This window comes from Bactrocera dorsalis, chromosome 2 (genome assembly GCF_023373825.1).
Source record: "Bactrocera dorsalis isolate Fly_Bdor chromosome 2, ASM2337382v1, whole genome shotgun sequence".
Lineage (NCBI taxonomy): Eukaryota > Metazoa > Arthropoda > Insecta > Diptera > Tephritidae > Bactrocera > Bactrocera dorsalis.
This window is the reverse complement of record NC_064304.1, coordinates 50,256,249-50,269,157: the sequence shown is the minus strand read 5'-3', so window position 1 is coordinate 50,269,157 and position 12,909 is coordinate 50,256,249. Positions and strand designations below refer to the sequence as shown.

The window sequence follows — 12,909 nt, the reverse complement described above, 5'->3', positions numbered from 1 at the left end:
AGACGTGAAACATGAAGAGATGCACGCAAATAGAGAACGTCCACGATGTAACGGCATTTCCTGACTGATTTCGGAAGACTTACCCTAATAGCGACAATTTTGTTTGCTGACGAAGTCATTAAGCCAGAAATGAGCATCATCTGAGATAATTTTTCAGCAAACGTGAATTTGTGAATTTTTCGGAGAACTTGAACAATTTCAAAGCGTTATACCAAAGTGAAACGTGACCTGACGAAATGGCTAACCTTACTGAACAAAAACATTGACAAAACTAACTAAATTTGTCATTTAGAAATTACTGCACAAATTCTTGAAGATTTCCAACAATTAATATTCATTTTATATACGAAATTAATCCGATTTTATTTCTTTGATTGGCGAATATGTATGTGTAATTATGACTTCTTAGCACAAATAACTTTTCAAAGTGCTTATATTTACAAATAAATTTTTTTATTTATATACTAGCGCTGTATTTTTATGATACAATATTATTGGTTAAAGATACGATAATATGTATATACAAATAATGTTTTATATTGTAGAGGAATGAAATTCAGTGTTATATTTATATTTATCTATTCATAAGGGAGAACAATATATATTTTGTATAATTCTATTCTTGATTTATATTCTTGATCACATAGTTTACCATTAGTGCAAATATTGCAAAACTAATTAAAATTATTAAATTTGAATAAATTGAATGCCAATTAATTAAAGAGTTCCCTGTACTGTTTGCTCCAGCTCCCCTAAGTTGTGGATTATCAACAATACTTTCTAAACCACAAATATCACCATTGGGCAATTCATTGTTACTGTTATTTCCTCTACTTGATCCATTTGACATTGCAGTCGACTTAGTAACAGATTTTTGTTCGTCTTCTATTCGTTTGTTAATTTCCTCACAAATTTCTGGGAACAAGTCGCGAAAGTGTTGATTTTTTAGGTTGTAAGCAAGCGATTTTTTTGCGTATTGTTGCTTTTCGTATTGAGTTGACTCTATGGATCCAAGGGTTGGTGTTGTCTCCAACTGAAATTATTTTTAAAATTCATGAGTAAATTATACATATTTAAACAGAATAATGTAAATAATACCATGAAACTTAGTAGACCAGTGAGTATGGTGCCAACACACCAAGTTGGGTTCCAGGTATCTGGATGGAAATCTGCAATTATAAATTGTGTACAATACTGACTTAGTTCACTTGTCTATTAAATTACCTGATATGCTTAAACATAATCGTGTATTCGTTTTGAAGCGGCCATTTGGAGTAAGCATGTAAATTGATGGCGGCTTGAACGGAAATTCACGAGGGAAGACTAAAGTACCATGATAGTAACCACCATAATAAGGTGTATTAGCGGGGCCTTTTACTACGTAATGCCACTCAAGTATATTATTTGGCAGTGGTTCAGCTGTTATATATGGCAGGGGATCACGTTTCAGCCGCATATAGTCTTGCTTCATGCGAGATATAGCAGTAGGCTGTTTTCGACCTTTCGTTGTAACTGACATTTTTATTTTATATTCTAGAATATCGAAATATATACATACATAGTTAACAATTTTAAACAGAACTTGATTGAGATACAAATATCAATAAACTATACACTTTACTAGTAGTAAACTAGTATAGTAGTACTATATTTTAATTAGGTTGTTGTAACTAGGTACACGATACCAGAAATGGTATCCCTGTCAGGATGATAAGGATAATATAGATACGTTTTTGTCGACGTCATCCTACGGTAAGCCTAAGAAACGTGCTGTTTCGACGGTCGGACCAAAGGGAGAGGGGTGTGAAATGAGTAGGATTATTGGGGCAATCAAATATATTGAATATGTCGGGGTGTATTCTAGATAATTAGGAGTTTAACCTGCTACAACGGCAACTCGAGGTTTTCGTCTGCAATGGGTAGTGGTTTTACACAAGTACGCCATTCAGTGAGAGGAAGTCAGAGAAGGTGTCGATGGCTCTACTGTGAATGGCGGACAGTGTTTGTCGGAAATTAGTTACATCCGCGTCTTAATTTTATTGCATAGTAGCTTTTGGTCTGCATTTCTCCTAAAATAATTTTAACCGCCTGCCATGGTTCTTGCGTTTCTATCGCTCTTCTAGCTGCCAGTTGCTCGGATTGATATTCTAAACTAACTCGTGTCTAAATAGACCTTCTGCCCCAATCAATACATTTTGTCGACCTGCTTACTGCAGTCTTTCAGCTCTCCCAGAGTTATGTATTTGTTTAACATTCATCGAATATAATTGCATAATCGTCGCTGAATTTTCAAACAAAAGGCCTCCTTTAATGACTTCTGAAGGAATAAAAGAATAAATGTGCACATTTTAACGTCTTTTTGTGCTGAGGTTCGAACGTTCTGCGGGTACGTAACGAAATAGCGTTTTATATTTATATAGTTATACTAAATAAAAGATGTACACATGTTTTCATACGTAACACATCTACTTTCTCCGCGATTTTATTAAATATACAACAGTCTCTAATACTTTCACTTTAAGTTTATAGCCTTAAGAATATATGTATATTGTAAAATAAGTTTACTGCTATACTGGGGCAGAAAAGATATCAATCCATCCGTTTTCACGATGGTAGACGGTCGGATCAAGTACCAGAAGAGGCACGGATTATGATCCGGCCAAGGACTGTCAACTCGTCACCATTCCTCGAAATTACTTCAGGAATAATTTCTGCCTCAACAACAACAGAAATCCATCCATTGCAAATAGGCTTAACATGGTGAATTATGTTTTTTTAATATTTCTTGCATCACTGTATTATACATACTTATATCGTGAACATGCTACTCATGGTGCGTCTTACCGTGAAATAAATTAAACTATTATTAGGATGACTGAATTTTTGTAACTTGGACTGTGTATAATGTAAAATCAGATATTGACAAGTTTTAAATAGTCCGCTAACGACTAAATCAAGCTTCTTGGAACGGGTATAGTAATATTTTTGTAAGATACCTCCCCAAGATATGATATTAAATTTACTACGATTGTATCTTTAAAACAATTTTAATGTAATAACAAACAGAAACACTTTGTTTTTTTTTATTCGTTGTAAAGATGTTACATGAACCGATTGTAAGTCAGCTGTCACATTTTAATCGATAGAATTAGGAAAGTTTATACGTGTTCAAACACAATCACTTTTGTTGCGATAACGCGAAGTTTTCTGTGAGGAGTGCGAAAAAAGGCTGCTGAAAATAATTTAATAAATTTTTATACCCTGAACAGGGTATACATGAACATTTGACGCGGTATCTTCAGGAAATTTGGTATGAGATATAATGTAACGCCCAGAAGGAAGCGTTGGAGACCTAAAAAGTATATATATGTTACACTGAGTAATCGTATGCGAGAACTGCAACTGCATGGCCCTGCACCATCAACAAATAATCCAAGATTGACGATGGAAGTATTCCATTTCAAATTTTCAAACTTCAGTTTGAAAAGACAACAATGGCCAATAACTGGAATACAGCGGAAAAAGTGGCGTCCTTGTTTGTATCATTGAAAGGGCCTGCGGCAGAAATCCTTCAGACTATTCCAGACTGTGAACGGGACAACTATGAGGCATTGATGAGTGCGATAGAAAGACGATATGGCAGTGAGCACCGGAAACAAATATACCAGATCGAACTGCAAAATAGGGGTCAGAAAATGAACGAGTCATTGCAAGAGTTCGCAACTGAAATAGAACGACTGGCTCATTTGGCAAATGCAGATGCACCTGTGGATTACATTGAGAGGGTAAAAAACGGTTCGCACGCCCTCACACAGGAAACAGCTTCCCTACTAAGTAAACCAGCACACAAAGTACAAAGGGTTGAAATGGAACAACAGGCGCTGATGGAAGAAATATTGAAGACTCTGAAGACATATATAAATGATCAGTATGTTGAGCTGAGTCGATTTAGCCACGTCGGTCTGTCTGTCAGTCTGTATATATACGAACTAGTCCCTCAGTTTTTAAGATATCATTTTTAAATTTGCATACGTCATTTTCCCTTCAAGAAGCTACTCATTTGTCGGTATCGGACCACTATAACATATTAGCTGCCATACAAACTGAACGATCGGAATCAAGTTATTGTATGGAAAACTTTCGCATTTGAGGTGGTAATCTCCGAAAAAAATGTTCACATTGGATTACTATAGCATATAGCTTCTATACAAACTGAACAAATAGTTACAAAAAAATGCACTTGTGAAGGGTATATTAGCTTCGACGTAGCCGAAGTTAACGTTTTTTCTTGTTTTTTTTTGTTTAGTTTAATGATTCTGGGTAGGTAGGAGTTTAACCTGCTACAGTATCCAGAACGAAGCTGCGTAAGCGTGTCGTCTGAAATTTGTGGTGGATTGATTCCAAGAACGTGATTTACTGAGAGAGAGTCGACGAAGGTGATAATGGATTCACTGTGAACAGCAATCAGTACATGTCTGATGTTTCTTGCGACCAAAGTCTGAATGTCATGTCTGTTCTTCGTCTACGTTTCACTGCATTCAGGCGACCATATCGGAGTTAAGGGCTGTCCGGATGATTGTATGTGTGTTGCCAACAACGTATTTTTGTTGTTGTAGTTCTAACGGATATCGAATCCCCATTAGGATGATAAGGGTTATCTCGGTTGTCGTCAACATAATCTAAAGCGAGACCCAAGAAACGGGCTGTTTTGACGGGATTGGACCAAGGAATTGTTCAATGTCGTCGACGTAAATGAGGAAAGACCTCTTAATGTTCCTAGGAGACGATTCCGCTCCAAGCGGGTGGCTTCAGGGGTGATATCTGCGAGGAGTTCATTATGCTCTTTAACTGGGAGCATAAGCGTTTCACTATGTAGGTGTTCAATGGGAGACATGAGGAGGCATCCTGTCGTAATCCGAGGTGCAGTGTTCTGACAAGTATCAAACTTCATCTGCCGTCCACTGCATCAAGGCGACTATATTGATGCGGCGTAGTTAGGGACCGGCTGGCCGATTACCTTGTAAGTTGCCAACAACAATTCTTTGTCCTTTCCCCATGTCCTGGCTAGCAAGATGAGGATTTTGTTACGGCTCTGTACCTTGGCGATAATCATGGTCGTATGAAGAGTGAAAGTGCATAGACTATCAAAAGTTACACCTAAAATCTAAGGGTTATTGTCATTCGGAATCTTGACGCCATCGACTGCTGTACTCCTTCGTCCTGTTTGTAAATATGGTCGCTGTAGATTTGGTGGGGGAGAGTGTTAAGTTCCGTACAGAGAAGAAGCGACAAAGGTCGGAGAGATAACCGTTTACCTTTGAACGCATGCCATGGATTGCATTGCTCGAAGTCAATATCGTACAATCATCAGTACACGAGGTTATGGAAACACCCCCTTGTGGCTGTGTGAGTTTCGAGATGTAGAAGTTAAACAAGAGAGGACACCACCCTGCGGAACACCCTATTTAATTATTCTCAGTTTGGAATTTTCTCCTCAAACCAATACAGATGATTGACGTCCGCTCAGGTTGTTCATGGTGCACCTCTTCAGAGTCGTTGGTGGTCGAGGCGATGAACTATCTGAGCGCTTATGACGCTATGAGCTATCTCGCGATAAGATTTCCCTTTCTTGGTTGTTGTTGTTTAGTTTCTCAGGTTTTAGTTGTGGAATCACTCTTCCGATTTTCTACAAATCGGTTATTTGAGGAGTGTTCATCGAAAGGTTGGGGACATTGATTAGGTAACTTTTTCTCGTCGAGCTTAGATACTTTAGCATCAGCATGTTTATTCCATCTGGGGCAATTGATTTAGATGATTTTTCTTTGTTGATGGCAACCTCCTCATCGGTGAAAGTAAAGATTGCACAGTCTTTTCTTATGCAGCCATCGTTTGGCTTTGTCTACCGAAGTGTGCCCTGTGAATTGCCGGGTAAAATAACACGCGCACTTCTTCGGGTCTGAAGACGCATGGCTATTGAATTGAATTTCAACTCGATCATCATATCTCTTCGGTCTAGACATAGCCTTAACAGTAGTCCAAGGCTTACTCACGACGATGGAGAGATTGAAAGACTTCAGATGCTCTATTCATATTGTCCGCTTTTGTTGATTTACCATTTGCGGAATCTCCAAATTTAGATCCTTTATTTGGGGATTCCCTATGTGATGACGGTAAGGTTTCGCGCTCATTAGGTAAAGCAGTTGCTTTCGCTGGAAAATTTGAGCGGGGTAGCGCGATTCTTGAAGCAAACGGTTTTAGCTGCGAACAATTCCCACGACAGCCGGTTCTACGAACCGGAGTTGACTCGGGTTTCATCCGACCAAGGGCGATAAAAGTGCTCTCAGTAAATTCTGTGAAGACGACCCAGATAGCTTTGCTAAAAATAACAAAGATACAGTTTTCCACAGAAAAAAAGGTTTCTCGATTGAAATAATTATTAGCAGATGAATGATGCGAGAATTAGCATAGGTCGCTCGCTATCTCTGCTCCGCCAGCTCTATAGTATCCGCTGCGACCGATTTTTCCAGCTAATTAAATCGTTTAGGTTTGTGAAAATGAATTTAATGAAATTAAGTTGAAAAATTTACTTTAAAATTATAAAATTATATTTATAGAGACGCCATAAACATATATAGAGTTGGTCTAGACCTTGACCTAACCCTCATATTTATTTATTATGATTTTCTCCATTAACTCAATATATTAAATTTAGTCTCTTCGGTTATGTTTAAATAATATTTACCTTACCTTATTTCAGAATGCAAAAAAAAAAAAACAACTTTAAAATACCAAATTTGAATGCAATTCATTCGCGATTTCGTCGAATAAGGAATATTGATTTCTTTCGCAATTTTCATACTCTTTTAACATGACTTTATGTCAAATGATGGCCTTGATGAAACCTTCGGAGCTTAGCTTAGCTAATAAAATAGCCTGTGGCCTTCTAATTAAATGTAGTATTGGAAAAAATAGATACAATCGAGTCAATACTATCTTCTATATACCTAAAATAAGATTTTCAAACTTTGGTCAAAATTAACCGACGAATAATATTGGATATAATATAGTATAGTAATATTGGATATACTATAGTGTAGCATATAATTATTTTCGTTACTCTAACAATCCTTTTATCAAATAGGACAGTCGCGTTTTTAAGTTTATTCATGGGTGATTAGTAGCCGAATACCTCCGGCAGTCTTTTTGGCGTATTTGCCTCTTTACAAATAGTGTACTTGTTTTTTTCCCTCAATTATTCTCTTCGGTGAATTTTCAAAATTCTCGATGCAGCAATTATATCTGCAACTCTTTAGTTTACCGAGCTGGTGAAAAATATTGGCAGTTTCAGTGCAGTTTATATATTATTGCATATGTATAAAAATGTAAGCCAACAAGGTAGCAGTCGTGTGGAATATGAATGCAAACTTCTAGGCCTAATTTTCACTCAATGCTCATCTTTGGTTATGTCCTACTGATAATATTTCTTTTGGTAGGACACTGTTTTTAACTTATAATTAATTTAAATTTTTTAATGCACTTGTTTGCAAGGTAATGCTATAAAGAGCAATACTTTTGCTGTTAATTTAGTAAAAGCTTCCAAATAAAAAAGAAATGAAGTTTCTTAAATAATTTGAATTTAGAAAATTTGTATTATCGTACAAATGAAATTTATGTATGTATTTTCTATGCGTGGTTTATATTACAATTTTAAACATATACATATATACATTAATAACATAAATATTTACCAATAAAAATTATTTTCAAAGTATATAACTGGTGTTTGCTGCTGAAAACTTTAACACGGCTTTTCTAAACTTTATTCCTGGTTCAGATTCTTGATTACATAATTTACTACCAAAGCAAAAATCGAAAAACTGATTCCAATCACCAAATTTGAATATAGTCCTGGCCAATTAATAATAGATTTTCGTTTGTTCTCGCATTCGTCTGATTTTACATGTTGTGCTCCGTTAGAGCTATTTTCATTATTTGTGGCTGGTATTACATTGTTAACTGATTTTCTATTAAGTTCTCCATTTAAAAGAGCGAGCTTTTGTTTTTCATCTTCTAATAACTTGTTTATTTCTTCGCATACTTCAGGAAACAATTCTCGAAAAATGGGGTCCTTTAAATTGTACTCTAAAGATTTTCTGGCATAGCTCTGTTTTTCATAAGTCGTTGTCTCAATTGAACCTAAAGTTGGTGTTGATTCCAGCTATATAAGAAGAAACGTTAGATTAGTATTTACTTATTTTCTGCGTACAATAGGCTATTTCCAATAATGATACAAATATTGTACATGATAAAATATTTTTTATAACATAACATTCAGCGACAATGTGTAGTATAATTATTTCTTGAGTAATTCGTATATATTAAAATATATAATTCAAACCTACCATAAAACTTAGTAACCCCGTCAATATAGTGCCGACACACCACGTTGGATTCCATGTATCGGGATGGAAATCTTTAAATTAAAAAAATTAAGTGTATTACAAGTAAGCAATACAGAATAAGTACCTGATATGCTAAGGCAGAGGCGGGTGTTAGTCTTAAATCGTCCGTTCGGTGTCAACATATAAATTGAAGGTGGTTTAAATGGAAATTCTCTTGGAAAAAGTAATGTTCCATGGTAGTATCCGCCGTAGTAAGGGGTGTTAGCTGGACCTTTTACAACGTAATGCCATTCTAGGATATTGTTTGGTAACGGTTCGGCAGTTATATAAGGTAAAGGATCGCGCTTTAATCGCATGTAATCCTGTCTCATCCGTGATATTGCAGTTGGCTGCTTCCGTGGTTTAGTAGAGGCCATAATAACTTACAGAAACACTTCCCTACAAGACAACGAGAATTCAAAAAAGCGTTCACAAATCCGAATGAGGTTAAAATATAAATTATTAATCAACTAAAATCATTATGAACGTTTGAACAATAGACGTCGAGCATTTTCAGCTTTGCATCTTAATATTATATTAAGGGCACATATAAAAATCGCAGCAGCATTTTATCTTAGGAGGTACTTTATTGTATGTTTACTGTTTTTAATAGTAGTCGTTAGGATAGGCATATGTATTCAGGGTCAATGCAACATACCGGTTAAACTCACATTTCGTAATCTCCACAACGAAATTTACATTGTGTAATTTAATAAAAATATATGAATATGCTACATTAAATATCTGCATTGCTACAACTGATCTTTTGATATCCTGATATTGATCTCATCCTTTGCGGTACTAAACGCTCATTTCTGCTCTGATTTACAGAAGGATACTTTTTAACAGTGTTTATTTTTTGTTTTACCTATCAAAATAGTTATCAGAAATTATATTCTTCCGTCTCTTCCCTGATAAATGATTGATGGTACTCCCTCGCAAAATAGCAAAAACGATGATGTGTCTCTTACGAACGAAACGTGTAAACGTGTTCTTGTTGGTCTTTACTTAACTATATTTGGAAACTAATTTAAATTAATTTATTTTTTATAGGAACACAACTTTTATGTCCTTTAAACTTAATTTTTTCCACATTCAAAATCTAACAAATATATCACTTGTTTTTGTTTCCATCTAGAGGTTACAATAAACAATAATCGATAACAAAATTATATCTTATGTCAATATATCAGATGTTTGCGTTTCTAATTGCATATTCACACCCGAAATTAAAAACAACTAATCTTAAATGGCAGGATCAAGTATTTCGTTTCCACAATTCAAATGAGTGTTTTTGTTGTTGTAAAAACGACTATCAACCCATGCGCTGATATTTTCTCTTTCTCTCTAATTTTATATTATAGTAGCACCAACTGCTTTAGTTCTTGACATTGTCTCCACTCTCTTGCCCCAATGACCTTATGTTATATTATAATGCAGCCTAGCAGAACGGGGTGGGCGCATCACGCAACTTTTTATACTCTTGCAACCAGTTGCTCCGGAGTATTATAGTTTTGTTCACCAAACGGGTGTACGTATCACATTAAACTAATCGAGATTTATATAGGGTTATATAATATAAGTATTGTTACGAATTTACTGCTTGCTAGTTTACTTTGTTAGGTTCGTATCTCTGGATTGACAAATAAAATCAACACTGTTTAATTTAATTCAACAACTCTTTATTTCACAACTCGTCTACACTATAGCAGTTTACTCTTAGCACTGATTGATTACGTTGGCGTTGCCACGGCTTATATAGCCACGCACTTCTCGCTGATGCCGACGTGTCCTTCTAGAATATTGCGTCTGGAAATTACCAGAACATAATGCTATACGGCGCCAGACGCAAGCAGACAGCCGCGGCGCCAGACTCAGCAATTGTTTAAGTAGACAAGCAGACAGTGCGGCGCCAGATGTCTATTGTTTCGCGGCGCCAGATGTCTACAACAAGACAAATGCTATTCCATATACCTACAGCTATTGTTCATAATAAGGGATGCATATAGCAATACAAATACAACTTAATACTACTTTTGTAACACTGCCCTCCACTAAAGCCTAATCGTCCCGATTAGGCACAAATCCTCTTGAACCAAATGGGGCGAGCCTCTCCAAATGTACTACTTTCATTTTACATCGTGCTTTTCCATTTCTTTGTATGGGGTATACCACGTCATTAGGTCGTTTCATCACCATATAGGGTCCTTCCCAGGCTGTCTGCAGTTTCGGGGACAAGCCTTTCTTTCGAAGTGGATTGTACAACGGGACCACCTTCTTCAAAACCTTTTGAATTGACGCTTGATCGAACCGGTCCTTCATCTTATTGCTCATCAGATGCGTATGCTGTCTTACCATTAGATGCAATTCATTCATTTCTTCCTTTAAGGCAGAACAATAATCTCCATCATTTCTTACAGCTGTAGGATTCGTTCCAAACTTAAGATCAGCAGGGAGTCGCAGATCAGATCCGAAAATAATCTTTGCTGGCGTGTAACCAGTTGTCTCGTGCTTCGCTGAACGATACGCCAGCAGGAACATCTGGATGCACTTGTCCCAATTCCGTTGATCTTTATCAACGATTTTCCGCAGATGTTCTTCGAGCGTTCGGTTGAATCTCTCCACCATTCCATCTGATTGTGGATGTAACGCTGTTGTCCGTGTCTTGTGGATGCCCAATAATGTACAGACTTCTTGGAAAATGGAAGATTCGAAATTCCTGCCTTGATCTGAGTGTAATTCGACGGGCACTCCGAACCTTGTTATCCAATTTTCTACAAACGCTTCGGCTACTGTCTTCGCTTCTTGGTTTGGTAAGGCATATACTTCTGGCCATTTACTGAAATAGTCCATGACAACCAGTAGATATTTGTTTCCGGCCGTACTGGTTGCGTACCATTGCGACTCGTTCAAATGGTGATCCCACGTTGTACTGTTGTAGCCTACCGCGACTTTTGGCTTTAGGACCTTTAGCTGCCATGCACTCTACGCAATTACTTATCCATTCTGCTATGGAATCTCGACAACCGATCCAGTAGAACCGTTGTTTAATTTTCTCTATAGTTTTTGTAATTCCAAGGTGCCCTCCACTAGGTCCATTGTGATATTCTTTCAATACTTTCGGGATCATGGACTTCGGTACTATGATCAGCAGACGAGACTGTTTGCCATCTTCGCTTTCCCAGGTACGATGAAGGTATCCATTAACGAGGTTTATGCTGTTCCATTGGGCCCAATATGCTTTTGCAGTTGGACTCTCCCTACTTATTTGTTCCTTTGGTGGTCGTACCCCATTTTCTTTGGCCATTACCAGCTTTGACGTGATAATGCATCCGCATTTTTGTGGTGAATCCCCTTTCGGTGTTCTGTTTCGAAGTCGTAATTCTGTAATCTTTCAATCCATCGTGCAATTTGGCCTTCCGGATTCTTAAACTGTAATAACCATTTTAGTGCTGCATGATCAGTCCTCAGCAAGAATCGTTGTCCATACAAATACTTGTGGAAATGTTTTACGCCTTCCACCACAGCTAGTAGTTCTTTTCGCGTCACACAGTAGTTTTTCTCTGGTTTCCCGAGCACTCTGCTGTAATACCCAATTACTCTTTCTTGTCCGTCGATGAGCTGAGACAGGACACCTCCAATTCCATAAGCGCTCGCATCTGTATCCAGGATGAATTTCTTTCCAGGTATTGGATAAGCCAACATCGGCGCCGTACAAAATAGTTCTTTAAGCTGCTCAAACGCTTTTTCTTATTTCAACTGCCATACAAATGGGCGATTCTTCTTTGTTAAATCATGTAAACTTCTAGCCACATTCGCAAATCCAGGTACAAAACGGCGGTAATACGTGCATAAGCCGAGGAAGCTGCGGAGTTCATGTATGTTGGTGGGTTGAGGCCAATCTTTAACTGCTTTTATTTTTCCCTCCTCGGTGTGAATCCCCTCAGTTGACACTTTATGTCCGAGATATGTGACCTGCTTCTTCCATAATGAACACTTTTTGGGATTCAAGCGTAATCCGGCTGATGCTATTCGCTGAAAGACTTCCTCTAGATTTTTCAGATGATCATCAAAACTTTTTCCCATGATGATAATGTCATCAAGATACACCAAACATGTCTTCCAGTTGAGTCCTTTTAACACATGTTCCATCAGTCGCTCGAACGTTGCAGGCGCATTACATAACCCAAATGGCATCACAGAGAATTCCCATAGCCCGTCGCCCATACTGAAAGCGGTGTTTTCACGGTCACGTTCATCAATCTCGACTTGCCAATATCCACTTTGTAGATCTAATGTAGAAAACCATTTTGCTCCAGACAAGGTGTCTAAGGTGAGCTCCATGGACTTATTGAAGGTTCGATTATACCGTTTTTGTGCATGTCTTCAATAATTTTGTTAGCATCCTCACGTTTTGCTAGTGGAACCCTACGCGGAGCTTGTCGGATTGGTTCTCCAGTATTTATGC

General features: G+C 37.3%; 2 protein-coding genes across 5 annotated transcripts; both read right to left on the bottom strand.

The window, feature by feature from the left end:
* Nucleotides 1–445: 445 nt before the first annotated feature.
* Nucleotides 446–3,131, bottom strand: LOC105233768 (ubiquitin-conjugating enzyme E2 J2). 2 transcript variants are annotated; one of them, XM_019993006.3, is made up of 4 exons: nt 2,997–3,131; nt 1,225–1,533; nt 1,099–1,169; nt 446–1,033 (listed from the first exon to the last, which is right to left on the bottom strand). In XM_019993006.3, exons 2-4 carry the CDS (start codon nt 1,517–1,519, stop codon nt 617–619), a joined length of 783 nt encoding a protein of 260 aa, XP_019848565.2. In that variant the 5' UTR covers nt 1,520–1,533; nt 2,997–3,131; the 3' UTR covers nt 446–616. The 2 variants fall into 2 exon arrangements, with proteins under 2 accessions (XP_019848565.2, XP_011214227.2); XM_011215925.4 differs by having other exon boundaries at nt 2,845–3,111.
* A 4,504-nt stretch (nt 3,132–7,635) lies between these two features.
* Nucleotides 7,636–9,607, bottom strand: LOC105233769 (ubiquitin-conjugating enzyme E2 J2). 3 transcript variants are annotated; one of them, XM_011215927.4, is made up of 4 exons: nt 9,455–9,607; nt 8,527–8,840; nt 8,403–8,473; nt 7,636–8,218 (listed from the first exon to the last, which is right to left on the bottom strand). In XM_011215927.4, the coding sequence occupies exons 2-4, from the start codon at nt 8,816–8,818 to the stop codon at nt 7,820–7,822; spliced, it is 762 nt and encodes a 253-aa protein (XP_011214229.1). In that variant the 5' UTR covers nt 8,819–8,840; nt 9,455–9,607; the 3' UTR covers nt 7,636–7,819. The 3 variants fall into 3 exon arrangements, with proteins under 3 accessions (XP_011214229.1, XP_011214228.1, XP_019848564.1); XM_011215926.4 differs by having other exon boundaries at nt 9,310–9,600; XM_019993005.3 differs by lacking the exon at nt 9,455–9,607 and adding an exon at nt 9,113–9,281.
* Between the last annotated feature and the right edge of the window lie 3,302 nt (nt 9,608–12,909).